This window comes from Clarias gariepinus, chromosome 1 (genome assembly GCF_024256425.1).
Source record: "Clarias gariepinus isolate MV-2021 ecotype Netherlands chromosome 1, CGAR_prim_01v2, whole genome shotgun sequence".
Lineage (NCBI taxonomy): Eukaryota > Metazoa > Chordata > Actinopteri > Siluriformes > Clariidae > Clarias > Clarias gariepinus.
The window spans coordinates 1,917,501-1,933,245 of record NC_071100.1 but is presented as its reverse complement, the minus strand read 5'-3'; the positions used below and the strand labels follow the sequence as shown (position 1 = coordinate 1,933,245).

General features: G+C 41.9%; 1 protein-coding gene across 2 annotated transcripts in view; it reads left to right on the top strand.

Moving 5' to 3' along the window:
- The first annotated feature begins 12,401 nt into the window (after positions 1-12,401).
- The window catches only part of wnt9a (wingless-type MMTV integration site family, member 9A), a 23,023-nt gene continuing 19,679 nt past the window's right edge, over positions 12,402-15,745 (top strand). For both annotated transcript variants that reach the window (XM_053505293.1, XM_053505284.1), the window contains exon 1: positions 12,402-12,543. In XM_053505293.1, coding sequence (XP_053361268.1) covers positions 12,449-12,543 — 95 coding nt within the window. In that variant the 5' untranslated portion in view covers positions 12,402-12,448. The remainder of the gene's footprint in view (positions 12,544-15,745) is intronic.

Genomic DNA, 15,745 nt, shown 5'->3' with positions numbered 1-15,745 from the left:
CACTGCATCCACCAGCATTTGTCCTATAGTGCATCCTGGTGCCATATCCTTCACAGATAAGTGACACACACACACACACACACACACACACACACACACACACACACATGCATACACACACGGCCATCTACATGATGTAAAAGAAAACTTGATTCATCAGACCAGTTCATGGTCCAGTTCTGATGCTCAAGTGCCCATTGTAGGAGTTTTTTGGTGGAGGGCACGGGTCAGCATGGGCACCATGACTGGTCTGCAGCTATTCAGCTCTATACTCAACAAACGGCCATGCACTGTGTTTTGACTCCTGTCAGAAGCAGCATTTTTCAGACCCAGCAACTTTTTCAGTAGTTTTACCTACAGATAATATAATAATTTGACTAGACTACACAGGCCATCCATGTATATCAGAGACCCCTGGCCACACTCTCTGTAGGTCCAAAGAGCTGCAGTTTTTGTAGTTGCTCTAACAAAGTTGCTTTAACATCACCCTACCAAAGTCACACAAATCCTTACAGTAGCTCATTTTTCCTTTTCCAAATCATGAAATTTAAGAACCAGCTGTTCACTTGCTGTATAATATATCCCATCAACTGAATGTAACCAGATAAGCAATATTATTTACTCAATAATGAGATGGTTTAATACTATGGCTAAACACGGTCCATCTCTTTTGGCACCAGAACATCTTTACCTCCATTTGTACTTTTTCATTGTTGTGTGTTTTCATCAGTGTTTTAAATGTATAGTAGCACAACTACGTGATTTCCCCCAAGTGCATGCAGATCCTGTTTCCACCATCATTGACAGTGATATGTGTAATTAAACAAGGCACAACACATACGCATAAGTAACAAGCTACTGAAGGCGCCAGTGCAAAAACTTCCCACCAGCCTGATGGTTCAAAACAGCATGTGATGTTAAACATCCGTGCCACAGTTTCTGATTTGCATTTAAGGAAACACAAATGTAATTATTGCATTTTGGTATCTGTGTGTTATTTATTCTTTTACAAATGGCAAGAAAATGTGAGTTATGCCTTAAAATGTACTCATGTGTGTCTTTAAATGATAAAAAAAAATATCTGTCTTTACTTCCTGTGGTCCTGCCAAAGTAAACTTCTCCCCCAGATTTATGAGGCTCAATGATTTATCTTGATTACTGATTAAAATATTTCATCTAAATCCTGCAAAATATTACCTGGAGATTTAACAACACTATTAACAAAATATTCCAGCCATTATATTTGCTAGTGTGAACATGTGTGAGAAACTTTCTTTGAATAATACAAAAAACAAATCTAGAAAGCTAAAAGAAAGAGGAAAGGCACTTTCAGAAGGTTTGTGGCACTTTGCTGGACAATGTTTAACTTAAGTGAACATGAATAATGAGTGAAATATGTCTATGCGCTGTAAACTCAAACCACCACCCGACCCCCCGCCCCCCACCACCACCACCACCACCACCACACGCATACATATACACATACACTGCCTTAATGCTTAGAGCTTCACCCAAAGTTTTACTGAATTCCATGCCAATATTTTTGCAGTTTCGGAAACATGAGACTCTTGACACCAGCCCCATTGCTCCAAATAAATAACAGTGATTCATCGTTGTTATTAATGTCATCAATTATATATTATTTTACATCACCTATGAGCTGGAACATGTCTTTTAGTCTCCCTGTCTGCTATCAATTACAGAATTACGTCTACTAATTATTGTAATTTTTTTTTTTCATTTTCCATTTCTCTGGTACAATTAATGCCATAGAGCAACTGGTTCTGTCATTATTATAACAATAGATATTTTGATGGGACAGGTTGCAAACCTGGTGCCCAGTCATCCTCCTTTCCTATCAGCCTGGCAGTGACAGGGATCAAACCACTGACCCACTGGTCAACCACCCAGAGCCTCTATTGCCAGAGCCACCACTAATCAAAAAACATTTTATTTTTACTTAATTCATCTTCACTGGTCAGCTTGGTGGTCGTAATACACCCTGGATGGAACACAAGTTCGTCAAGTACTTTTTCAAGCCACGTCTTTTTTTGATGACTGATTGTTTGCAGATGATTTATATTAGTAATTTTAATGAGTATATTACAGACAAAGTTTCCTATGTATGAGCAAGCATGCGAGAAAGCATTGTCACACAGTGTCTTCACACATTCCTAACCTTTATTAAGCTGTTCTATCTCAACATTTAAAACAGTATGTCATCAGCGTAACAGTGTAAACTAATACTATAATTATGAATCATTTTACCCAGAGGAAACATTCGGTGGGTCTAATACATTTTTATCTGGGACATCAATTCAATTAAATAAGACCTGAGCCAGAAAATAACCATGCCCTTGTCTTTGACCACATTTCATAATTTATTTATTAGAACACAAGTATATATTGTTTAACGTGCATGACACATTTTGTGATTTAGGATTTTGTGCAATTCATAACACTACATTATATACACTCACCTAAAGGATGATTAGGAACACCATTCTAATACTAATTCACCTTCAGAACTGCCTTAATTCTACATGGCATTGATTCAACAAGGTGCTAAAAGCATTCTTTAGAAATGTTGGCCCATATTGATAGGATAGCATCTTGCAGATAGAGATTTGTGGGATGCACATCCAGGGCACAAAGCTCCCGTTCCACGACATCCCAAAGATGCTCTATTGGGTTGAGATCTGGTGACTGTGGGGGCCATTTTAGTACAGTGACCTCATTGTCATGTTCAAGAATCCAATTAGAAATGATTCGAGCTTTGTGACATGGTGCATTATCCTCCTGGAAGTAGCCATCAGAGGATGGGTACATGGTGGTCATAAAGGGATGGACATGGTCAGAAACAATGCTCAGGTAGCCCATGGCATTTAAACGATGCCCAATTGGCACTAAGGGGCCTAAAGTGTGCCAAGAAAACATCCCCCACATCATTTCACCACCACCACCAGCCTGTACAGTGGTAATGAGGCATGATGGATCCATGTTCTCATTCTGTTTACAACAATTTCTGACTCTACCTTTTGAATGTCTCAACAGAAATTAAGACTCATCAGACCAGCCAACATTTTTCCAGTCTTCAACTGTCCAATTTTGGTGAGCTCGTGCAAATTGTAGCCTCTTTTTCCTATTTGTAGTGGAGATGAGTGGTACCCGGTGGGGTCTTCTGCTGTTGTAGCCCATCTGCCTCAAAGATGTGCGTATTATGGCTTCACAAAGGCTTTGCTGCATACCTCGGTTGTAACGAGTGGTTATTTCAGTCAAAGTTGCTCTTCTATCAGCTTGAATCTGTCGTCCATTCTCCTCTGACCTCTAGCATCAACAAGACATTTTCGCCCGCAGGACTGCCGCATACTGGATGTTTTTCCCTTTTCACACCATTCTTTGTAAACCCTAGAAATGGTTGTGTGTGAAAATCCCAGTAACTGAGCAGATTGTGAAATACTCAGACCGGCCCGTCTGGCACCAACAACCATGCCACGCTCAAAATTGCCTAAATCACCTTTCTTTCCCATTCTGACATTCAGTTTGGAGTTCAGGAGATTGTCTTGACCAGGACCACACCACTAAATGCATTAAAGCAACTGCCATGTGATTGGTTGATTAGATAATTGCATTAATGAGAAATTGAACAGGTGTTCCTAATAATCCTTTAGGTGAGTGTACATCATACTCCCAAAAGTATTTACTCCCCCATCCAAATCATTAAATTCAGGTGTTCCATTCATTTCTATAGTTACAGGTGCATAAAATCAATCACCAAGGCATGCAGACTGCTTCTACAAACATTTGTCAAAGAATGGATTCTCATGAGCTCAGTGAATTACAGCATCGTACCATGGTAGGATCCCACCTGTGCAAAGTCCAGTCAAGAAAATTTGCACACTAATAAATGTTCCACAGTCAACTGTTAGTGGTATTATAACAAAGTGAAAGCAATTGAGAATGACAGCAGCTCATCCATGAAGTGTTAGGCCACGGAAAATGTATAGTCAATAGCTACAGACCCCCAAACGTTACTGTATGTGGTCTTCAGTTTAGCTCAAGAACAGTGCATAGAAAGCTCTGAATGGGTTTCCATGGCCGAGCAGCTGCATTCAAGCATCACCAAGTGTGATGCAAAGCATTGGATGCAGCGGTGTAAAGCACACTGCCAATGGACTCTAGAGCAGTGGAGACGTGCTCTCTGGAGTGATGAATCACTCTTCTCTGTCTGCCAATCTGATTTATGAGTCTGAGTTTCGTGGTTGCCAGGAGAACAGTACTTGTCTTTTAATTACGAATTGGATGTTATTCAAGTTCATATGCATGTAAAGGAAGACAAGCCAATACTTTTACTATATTACAATATAGTGTTTTTACCAACACTAAATGGGATACTGTAGTATAGCCTCTTGTTTCCCGTCTACATGGATTTTTCTCCTTTGTCACTTGCTGCTGCTATCACCAGCACTAGTATTGCTTCTTTTGGGAGCCATGATGCACTCCATATTAATATTTTAGAAGGAAAGTTTAGCACTTGAATAACTTTACAAAACTCAAGACACATTCAATTGATTTGTATAACACAGAAAGACAGCGGACAGCTCTTACATTTGTTATGTCCAGTTATGTTCACTATTCCTAACTTCACAATCAGCTCAGTTACAACCTATTGTATGAGGCTGGACATTGTCTGACCTGATTGAAATAGAGGTTTGATGGTTTAATTGATTTTGATTATATCTATTAGACATAAATTATATAGGGAAGAGAGATTAATTTTGTCAAGGAAATTAGTGAAAATGTGAATTTAGTTTAACTGTAGTCGAGTAAAATATTTGAATCTCTCTACTAGTGTTGTGACCCAAGTGTAATATTAAATTCATAATAAATCTCTGTACACTGATGTGAGTCTCCGGGCTTTTACAAGTACAGAAGTCTACTGTTGATGCAATACTGAACGGATTAGCAAAATGCTATGTTCTTCTTCTTTGTCTTTGGGCTGTTCCCTTTCAGGGGTCGCCACAGCGAATCATTTGCCTCCATCTAACCCTATCCTCTGCATCCTCTTCTCTCACACCAACTAACTTCATGTCCTCTCTCACTGTATCCATAAATCTCCTCTTTGGTCTTCCTCTAGACCTCCTGCCTGGCAGTTCCAACCTCAGCATCCTTCTACCGATATATTCACAATCTCTCCTCTGAACATGTCCAAACCACCTCAATCTGGCCTCTCTGACTTTATCTCCAAAACATCTAACGTGGGTTGTCCCTCTGATAAACTCATTCTTGATCCTATCCATCCTTGTCACTCCCAAAGAGAACCTCAACATCTTTAGCTCTACTACCTCCAACTCTGCCTTCTGTCTTTTCTTTAGCGCCACTGTCTCTAAGCTGTAGAGCATTGCTGGTCTCACCACTGTCCTGTACACCTTTCCTTTCATTCTCGCTAAATAAAATGCAATGTTATTAATTTTTTTTTAAAGTATGTCTTCTCTACTCAGATAAATAAACCACAGCATCACTTTATCAATCTTTCTACACATAAACAATTTCTGATGACATCAGTGGCAGGGAAAGCTCAGTGGTTTACGCTGTTCTCATGGATCATTCCCTTTGTTAGTAATTCTTAACCAGATTGAACTACAGGTTAATGCTTAAATTACCATTATATTCTGTAGGATGCTTCTTCTGAGTGGTGCTTTAGGTGTTAAAAGAAAGTCACGAGTGGGTGACTGAAGAATCCCTAGATTTCATGTGCCACTGATTTTGCCTTGGCAATTAACTAAGCCAACATTGTTGATAATGTTGGTTCCCTTTTAAAAGCTACACTTGATGCTGCATGAAAACGCTATGGGAACATCTTCTCGTGTTGCTGGGTGTGAAGCATGTGTGTATCAAACGGCAAATTTTGGCTTATATAACCTCGGTCAGGTGACGTCGTCTGATGGGACGCACCTGCAGGTTATAAATAGAAGTAAACCAGGAAAATTCGGTACGTGCTATCGGCCGTTCTATGGCTTCCCTGGTATCCGCAGAGAGGCACCTGTGGTTAAACCTGACAGGCATCAAGGGTAAGGATCGAACATTCCTCCTTGATGCCCCTGTCTCACCGCCGACCCTGTTTGCCGTCGCCACTAGGTTTCTAGGTTTCTTCTTCCGCCGTGCTCAAGAGTCGGGACTGTCGGCCACCCAGTCGTTAGCAGCCGGGCACCCCCTCGTAAGGACTGGGGTATTGCTCGCCGCCTTTCACAAGCCGCCTCAAAGAGATTGGACCTCTCTAAGAAGAAGTCCTGATGCTTATGCGCCCAAGACCATGGGGTGGCCATCAGGAGGTCGGTGTTCAGGCTCTGCCGCCATTGGTGTTTCGGACAACACCAGTCTCCAACAGCACGTTAGTTCTTCGGTCATATCCTGCTGTGCTTCAGGATGCCGAACCTCTAAAACCGCAGTTTTTATAAACTTGTATAGCCGCAGTGCTAAAACTTGTGCCCCTTTCAGGGAAACTGACAGCATGGAAGCTACAGCCAGGCATATCTCCCTGGGTACTAGGGACTGTAGAAAAAGGCTACAGGATTCAGTTCGCACATCCGTGATACCGGAAAGGGCGCATCTGCTGACTCTCAAATTGCAGACATTGCCGGGGAAAAGGGGCCATAGAACATGTTCCCCTACCAATATTAGAGTCAGACTACTACAGTTGTTATTTCTTGGTTTTCAAGAAAAATGGGGGGCTGCAGCCAATCCTAGATCTTCGCGGGCTAAACCGCTATCTCAAGAAGTACAGATTCAAAATGCTGACTGTCAAAATCATTGTTTCACAAATCCAACCAAGGGATTGGTTTGTGACAATAGATCTGAAGGACGCATATTTTTACATAGAAATTTTGCCACAACACAGGAAGTTCCTGAGGGGGCAAAGCTTACCAGTATCAGGTCCTTCCATTTGGTCTAGCTCTATCACCCCGCACATATACAAAGTGTATGGATGCAGTCCTGGCTCCTGTGTTTTGCGACTCCAGGGCATCCATTTTTTAAATTACATAGACTCAGGAGCTAGTACTTCGACATCGGGATGTCATCCTAGCTCATCTCCATTCTTTAGGATTGAGACTCCACGCTATGAAAAGCGTTTTCTTTCCGGTTCAGAGGACAACATACTTGGGTGTCACATGGGATTCGATCATTATCCGGGCACAGCTGTCTCCTGCTCGTATCAAATCCATTCTCAACACCCTGAAGGAGATCAAGCTAGACCATAGAGTGCCTGTCCATCACTTTCAAAAATCTGTAGGCCTTATGTCGCCGTCGTCCTAAGCTTGCTCATCAGGGACAATCATATAATTTTGATTCATACACATTCACATTTTATACAAACTTAATTCTTTTGATTGTGTAAAGCTGCTTTGTGATGATGTAAATCGTTAAAAGCGCTATACAAATAAAATTGAATTGAATTGAATTGAATTGAATTATGGCAGCTGCATCTACGGTGATACCTTTTGGCTTCCTGCACACGAGAGAGTTTCAGTTGTGGCTAAGAGCCAGGGGATTTCACCCAAGGGACAATCCCCAAAGGCAAATAAGGGTTACGCGCAAAGGACTTTGTACCCTTTCTAAGTGGTTCAGACCCCGGTTTCTGACTTTGGGTCCCACTCTAGGTCTGTCTTGGCGTCGCAAAATGTTAACGACAGACGCTTCCCCTACGGGCTGGGGTGCGGTCGTGGATGGCCGTCCAGCCCAAGGAAGCTGGGGAGGCCATCTTCTCGCATGGCACATCAATTGCCTCAAAATGATGGCTCTATTTTTGGCCCTATAGCACTTCCTCCAGCAGTTGAGAGGCTACCATGTTTTAGTGCGGGTGGACAATACATCTGTAGTCTCGTACATGTCCGCCATGGCGGACTGCGCTCGCCCTGCTTGAACAAGCTAACGCACCAGGTTCTGCTTTGGGCACAGGACAAGTTCCTGTCCCTCAGGGCGATTTACATTCTAGGGCACATGAATGTGGGAGCAGACTGTCCAGACAAGCTGTAACAAACAGGTAATGGAGACTCCACCCCAAAGTAGTCAGTCAGATCTGGGAAAAATTATTTATAGCAGAGGTGGACCTCTTTGCCTCCCAAGAGACAGCACAATGTCCCCTCTACTACCCTGACTCTTTCTGCTCCCCTGGGTCTGGACGCGATGGCCCATCTGTGGCCCAAATTATGCCTTTATGCGTTTCCTCTGATAGCTCTGCTCCCGGGAGTCCTGGAGAGGGTCTCTTATTGATAGCGCCTTGTTGGCCGACCAAAGTGTGGTTCTCAGATCTAATATCTCTCTTCGACGGCTCACCATGGGTGATTCCAGTAAGGAGGGATCTTCTGTCTTAGGTGCAGGGGACAATATTTCATCCTCGGCCAGAGCTTTGGAACCTTCACGTTTGGCGCCTGAGCGGGACCACCTAAGTCAAGCTGGTCTTCCAGCCAGCGTAATTGAAACTATTCTAAGTGCTAGGGCTCCCTTCACTAGAAGAGCTTATGCCCTCAAATGGAAGGTATTTGAAAGTGGGTGCATGGCAAAACATGTAGACCCAGTCCACTGACAAATATTTTTAGTGCTGGAGTTTCTACAGGAAAAGTTGTCCTCGGGCTTGTGCCCTAGTACTCTCAAAACGTGCATAGCCACTATTTTAGCCTGCCATGTTCTGATTGATGGGGTTTCCGTGGGAAAGCACCCTTCAGTTGCCCGTTTTATTCGTGGAGCTAAACAGTTAGGGCCACCCACTAGAGCCACTGTCCCTTCTTGGGATTTATCTATCATGCTCGAAGGTCTAATTGACACCCCTTTCGAACCATTAGAGTCAGCGCCTGTGAGGCTTCTGACCCTTAAGATGTTTTTTCTGATGGCCATTACCTCTCTGAAGAGAATTGGAGATCCTCACCCGAACTATCTTCTGAAAGTTCCATACTCAACCATGCACCCTGTTGTTCTTGAAGCTTTCTGTCTTCCACCTTTTACAGCTCTGGAGCAGGAGAAACTTCAATTACTGTGTCCAGTACGTGCTTTTCAGATATACGTCCACCGCAACAGTCAGTGGCGTAAGTCAGAGCAGCTTTCCATATGCTATGGGGGCTGCAATCGGTGGGCAGTCGCCACTACACAGACTTTGTCACACTGGGTGAGAGATGCTATTGCCCTCTCCTATGAGACGGAAGGGGTCACTTCGCCTCTAGGAATCAGGGCTCATTCGACCAGGGGCTCATTCGTCCCTTCAGACAAAATCAATCTGAGGAATGTTTCCGGTTCACTCCTATTTATAACCTGCAGGTGCGTCTCATCAGACGACGTCACCTGACCGAGGTTATATAAGCCAAAATTTGGCGTGTTTAATAGACACCAATTTGGGAACACCAATCAGCCTAATCTGATAGTTAACTGTAGCAGGAAATAAGTTCTCAGGACATCATTTTCCTTCAGGCCCTTAAGCTGCCTCCCTCTGACAAGAAGCCCTGGAAATGTGGAACGTTTATTGACCTGGTCCTTTGGGGTGTCACTATTTTTCTTAGTGGGTTTATTTAATTCTGTCTCTCCAAATCCCTGTATTAAAGACACGAATAAGCAGAATTCCTAAAGCATGTTATAAGAGCAATCAAACATTTCCATGAACAATGATGCATGACTCAAGTGAATCTGGCTTTGTCTTAAACAGGATTTAATGATTAGTGAGTTATCAGAGAAACTGATCATAAGTAAACCATGCAAAACAAGAGACAGGAAACACTTGTGTTCATAACTCTGGAACAGGGCATTCATGTTGGTGTGTGTGTGTGTGTGTGTGTGTGTGTGTGTGTGTATACTGTGGGTAAATCAGTGATGTTCTACAGGCTATGCCCCTACAATCTATAACCACCTTCATTATTAAGTTGTTTTGGCTTGAGAAACCTTTTCTTACATGAACAAGGTAAGTGATTTTTCTGACCAAAATCATGAAAAGAATAATTCTCTCAATGCTGTACAGTATGACTAAAACAGTCTGACTTTAGTATTTCTTCATCAATTGCAGCATTTGGCAGCAAATTTATTTGTTGTTATCCTACACAAAATATGGGCCCCTTTCTATTCTTTCCATCCTTGCTTACATCCAACCTTTCTTTAAACCAAAGACAAAACATTATGATCTAACAAACGAATTAAAAATGGGCAAATATCATTAGTTAACACTAAGACAACTCATACAGCTAAAGTGCCCCAGGTATTGCTCTGAAAAGCAAACAACACAAACAGGAAGTACAAGATGTAGACAAGATCAAAAACAATACTGATGCTAATCCATAATGCGCAGGAACTCATCACTTAGGGAACATCAACAACATTGGAAAAAATCACTGCTTGCTGCTTGGGGCTGAAGCATCCTTACATCCTTACCTCTGTGGAGACGCGTATCTAATCGCCTGGTCCATAGGTTGGTGTCTTCTTGCATTGACAGTATGCATATTTCGGAATTATTTGGTCAGCTTTCTCTAAGTGTTGGTGTATTTGGTTCCAGAACTGCTCACTGGTAAGCGGTGAGCATTTCTGGGAGCAAGTCCTTGATACTGTAGTTCTTGGGGTTCACATTCCATAGGAGGAATGATGGGTTGTACCCTGGGATGTACCGAACAGTAGGTAGCAGAATCAATGAATAATGGTGTGATTCTTGTGTGCATTCTTTGGTGTAAAGATGGAGACATCACAGTACTTACTTAAAATGAATGACATGTGTAGAAGAGTCATGTGGAGTAGATCAGGGTGCTGTTGATATAAACTATGATGAACCTTCCTATCCACATTGTACGAAGCAATACTTGTAGTATCCAAAGGTGTTGCTAAACACTGTCTTTAAGTCATCTCCCTTGCGCAGAACAGATTGTATGTGCTTCACAGGTTAAGTCTCTAGTGTAGATTTAGTCTATTATTAGGTGGTTCAAGGCTGTGAGGACTAGGGTTTGGGTTTCTTCAATCAGAAAGAGGGTCGTCTCAGTTGTAAGTGGGTGAGTCTCTCACCAAGGATAAAATTTAATGGTCATAAGTTTGATGTTTCAGCCTAATAGTTGCAGTTTAGCAGAACCGCTCCTTTATTGTATTTAGGTGAAATTCTCAAAAGTAAACTTGGACTCTTGGTTTTCAGTGGAAGTGTATTCATTAATAGTGGGAGGGCCAGTGAGTAGTTTTGCATTCTTTCCATAAGATCATGCTTTGTCATCTCTGGAAATCACAGTACAACAGAGAACATAATGCACTTACTTGGAGAGGGGTGATGGGCTCTATGCTGGAGTGATGAAGCTGATAAAGTTGACAGCGAAACTCTGAAACTCAAAAGAATTTAGTGCTGCTTAGGAACCCTTGTTTAGGGAAGAGGAGATGTTCTGCTGATTACTGACCCTCAGGAGAGTGATTAAACATACACTGGAACGGTTAGAAAAGGTACTTGTAGGAGTGCAAATAGCTCTGATCCAGGTGAGAGTCTTCTGTCTGGAACTGGGCTGTTTTTATGTGTTCATGTATCCCAGGATCCCAATTCTGACTTCCCAATTCTGCTGTAGACTTTTCCACTTTTCATATCACTTAATTTGACCATTCCATATCACTGTTTTCCCCTTTTTTCCCTCACATGATCTTTTCAAAACGAGCTGCTTTTCCACTTAAAGATCTTCTGTACACAATGATGAGAAGCTTGCCTCCAGCCCTGGTAGTCCTATAACCGTTGGTGATGCAAATATAGAAGGGCTGAGTTTAACTTTATGCAAATAAGGAGCAAACCATGTGATCAACAACAAAGGAAGTGAAAAAAGGAAAAATGGGACATGGCATTTTCATTGACTTGATTGTTTAATGTGTTTCATTGACTTGATTGTTTAATGTCTCCTCCTTTACCGCAGAAGCTATGCATTCATTTAAGTTTATATTTATTAAAGAATGATAAAGCTTAATGTTCTACGGAATCTTTCGGAACTGGATTTATCGCTTCTGTTGTCTCTTACTTTAGAACTATAAAATCCTGTCCTTTATCTCTCTGAGAAAGGGTTACACCTCATCACAAATCTCTGACACTGTAGACTTCTTCCTCATGTCTGTTTATTTTTAACGAGGAACGGTAATATAAACTTGTGCTTCTGCTGCTGTTCCAGAGAATTAATCTACACCTTCTGAGCAATCAGAGAGCAGGACACTGCGGTGTACAGTACAGACGAGGAGGAATAGAGAAGTGAGTGTGAGTTGAATTAGACAGAAGACCTCCTCCCTCTCTCTCTCTCTCTCTCTCTCTCTCTTTTAGTTTAAAAGGAGGAGCCATCCCACCCCCTCTGTTTCTCACCCCGCCCTGGGGCAGTATAAATTGCAGCTGTGTGAGTGTGTGTGTGTGATTTGAGCAGCAGCAGGAGCAGGAGCTCAGACGGAGCGCAATGGTCTGCTGCAGAGACGCTGCAAAATGCTGGATGGACGAGTCGCCGTGCGGGCATGGAGCACTCTCACTCTCATAGCGGCACTGTGCAGCCTCCCGCCCCCGTCCCACGCCTACTTCGGGTACGGACCTGCATGTGTGTCTGTATGTGTGTGTGTGTGTGTTACAGCTGTGTGAATGAAACTTCTGGGTAATGTCCTGTGGAAGTTGACATGAGCTGCATATAGATCTTTGTCATCTATTGTTTTGATTATTTTCATAATAATAATAATAATAATAATTGTTATTGTTATTATTGTTATTATTATTAATATTTGGGCAGTGTGTGTGTGTGTGTGTGTGTGGCAGGTTGATGACTGACAGTCACATTATGTATTGTTGTATTAGACCCCTGAATGAGGAATCTCATGGTGTAAGTGACTTAATAACTGTTTATAGGTGTTAAAAAGATTTTAGAGCCAAAGAGAGATAGATCTGGAGAGAGAGAGAGAGAGAGAGAGAGAGAGATGCTTGCATGACCATTTAACAGCACTGTTGGGGAAGTCTTTAAACACAGTTGGTGTTAATTAAGTCGCATTTTTTTCCATCTGCTCTCTCTCTCTCTCTCTCTTCATTCTTCTTATTCTTCTCATTCTTCCTTTAATCTCCGTCTCTCATGCACTCTCTTTCCTCATCAACATTTTTGCTCTATCGTTCTTTCCATTCTGTCTCTTTTGTCTCTCCCAGACTTGTGTTTATCCTTCTATCCTTGATTCACGTAACTTCTCTCTCTCTCTCTCTCTCTCTCTCTCTCTCTCTGATGTTCTTTTTTCTCCTTTCACTTTGGTTTAGTTCTCTATCCTTCCTCTACTCCTTTCCTCTCTCTTGCACTTGTTTTCCTTATGCCTTTTCTCATTTCCAGACTTTCTCACTCATTTTGTTCTGCTTTATCTCTCTGTCCTTGTCTTTCTCATACTCTCTCCATTCTTCTTATCTTCTCCATCTCTTTCTCTTTATTCTCCTCTACCGTTTCTCTCCTTCCTTTTCTCTCCTCTGAATCCCATTCTCTTTTCATTCTCTCTCTCTCTCTCTCTCTCTCTAACACTCTTACTTTCTCCATTATCATTTTCCCCTCAAACCTTCCCTCACTCTCGTTTGCTTCTCATTCTCTCCTTTTCCTTCCTATCTACATCCCTTTCTCCTCTTTCACTCTCTTCTTTCTCAACCTTTCACACTATTTCACTTTTCGATGCTTTACGTTTCTCTATTGTTTCGTCACATTTGCACTTGTTCCCTGCTTGCACTTCAGACTTTCTCTTATTCTCTCTAGCTTTTTCGTTCTCTCCATTGTTTCCTATTTCTTGCAGACTCTCCCTTTCTCTTCTGCTTTCTCTTCTGCTTCTCGGTGTCATTCAAATTCTCTCATCTTTCACTCGCACTCTCTTCATCACTATCTCATTTACTCTCACTCGCGTTCCTTGTCGTTCCTTTCTCTCTTTATCCCTCCATCTCACATTCATCTCTTTTCTTCTTAATTTAGTCTCACAACAGAGCGATGATGATGATGATGATGATGATGGTGTGTGTGTGTGTTGATTGATAGTGTGTTTATCTTAGCGGGTTGCGTGAGTGTGTTACTCTAACACACCCACACATTTGATGGAGTGCACAAGTATCCCACCTTACACAGAAGCATGTGGTGTGTGATTAGAGATGCAGCCCAGTGGGAACGCCTAGGTATTTATTTTCATAGCTCTATTATATGCATGTGCGTGTGTGAATGTGTGTGTGCGTGTGTGTGTGTGTGTGGCTGCACGAATCCGATCTTTCAGAGTATAATAGGATCCCGGGTTTGTTTAAAGAAGCATCTCATTGATCACCCTAAACGCCGTTCGTACACTTGTTCCAACACGTTCAGGACCAAACCCTGGCTGCAAGCAATCGGCAGCGAAAACACTAAACACAAACACCTCCATCCGCGTGTGTGTGTGTGTGGGTGGGTGTGTGTGTCCTCCCAGGTGTAAGCGCACAGCGTTACAGAGAGTCCAAGACCCGGATCTGCGTTATCTTCCTCTTCCAGTAGCCAGAGGTTTTTTCCTCCTGAGACAGTTTTTGTTGTCACTGCTAACGAGTGACAGACGTAACAAATGCCGCGTAACAGATCTCCAAATATTGTGTCACATGTGAGCTGATGGGGGAAGGTGGGGAGGGGGTCGGAGCTTAGGGAGGGGGGGGGGGGATGTTACCTGCCGTGAAAGCTTCCCCCCTCCAAAAAAAAGAGCACTATAAAGGAGACGTTCTGCTTTAAAGTAAATCAATCTCAGAGATTCAGTTGGTGTGTGTGTGTGTGTGTGGCGATAACAGTGAAACACTTGCTTCTTGCTTTCTTTAGCGTAGGGAAAGACCAGATACACAATGGTGTGAGGTTTAAAAAGTCGAGACGTGATAAGGAAATAGGCTTTAAAAACACATAAGTCACTTGAATCAACACTGATGATGAGAAACAAACTATTTCTTCCTCAAATGACTCATAATTCATTTGAGCTGTCAATCGAATGCAGAGGTTGATTTGTTACGGATCGCTTAGAAGTGTGAACTTTAGCGTCACCGATCCAGACTCAGATTCCTCTTTCCGAGCGACTCGTTATCTAAAAAACCTGCTTAATTGATTCCAAGAATTCTCCAGAGTTTTTATTAGCAGCTGTTTGGATGAAGAGAAGCTTTATTTAGCATAGTGAGGCATTTTATAAGGCTTAAAGCGTTATGACTTTGTAAGTAAATACACTCTAAAACAGCCAGTATTTAGAAAATGGTAACAATTGGAAAAGCTCGGTTTATTGTAATGATGTTTATTATGACTCACTTCAACATACGAGCAAATCACTTTAATTAGGAATCGCATCATTCTTTCAGAACGACACTTTCTGTATAAATGTGAAACAAGTGAATTGTTTCAAATAAAAGTTACTAGCAGTAATTTTAGTAAACAAACGCAAGTAAAAGTAGTGCTGGAATAAATAAAAACAATAATCATTTTTTTTAAATGGAGCTGTGAATTGAATTCATTCAGTTTATTTGGTTGAATGTAATGACGGTCGGTTTTGTGTGAAGAATCCAGACTTAATCTGATTTAATCGTTTCGGCTAGGAACCCCATCACTCTTCCTGAATGATCAAACAGAAAAGTATCATATTCTCTTCAAATGACTGTTGAATCATTTGAGCTGAATTATATCCAGTTGGTTCATTGGTTAATGCTCCTCATTTAATTAAATTGTACTTGTATAGTGAGTAGTAGTTTAACAGTCACAAAGCAGCTTTACTGATGTTGCCATGGCGGACCATC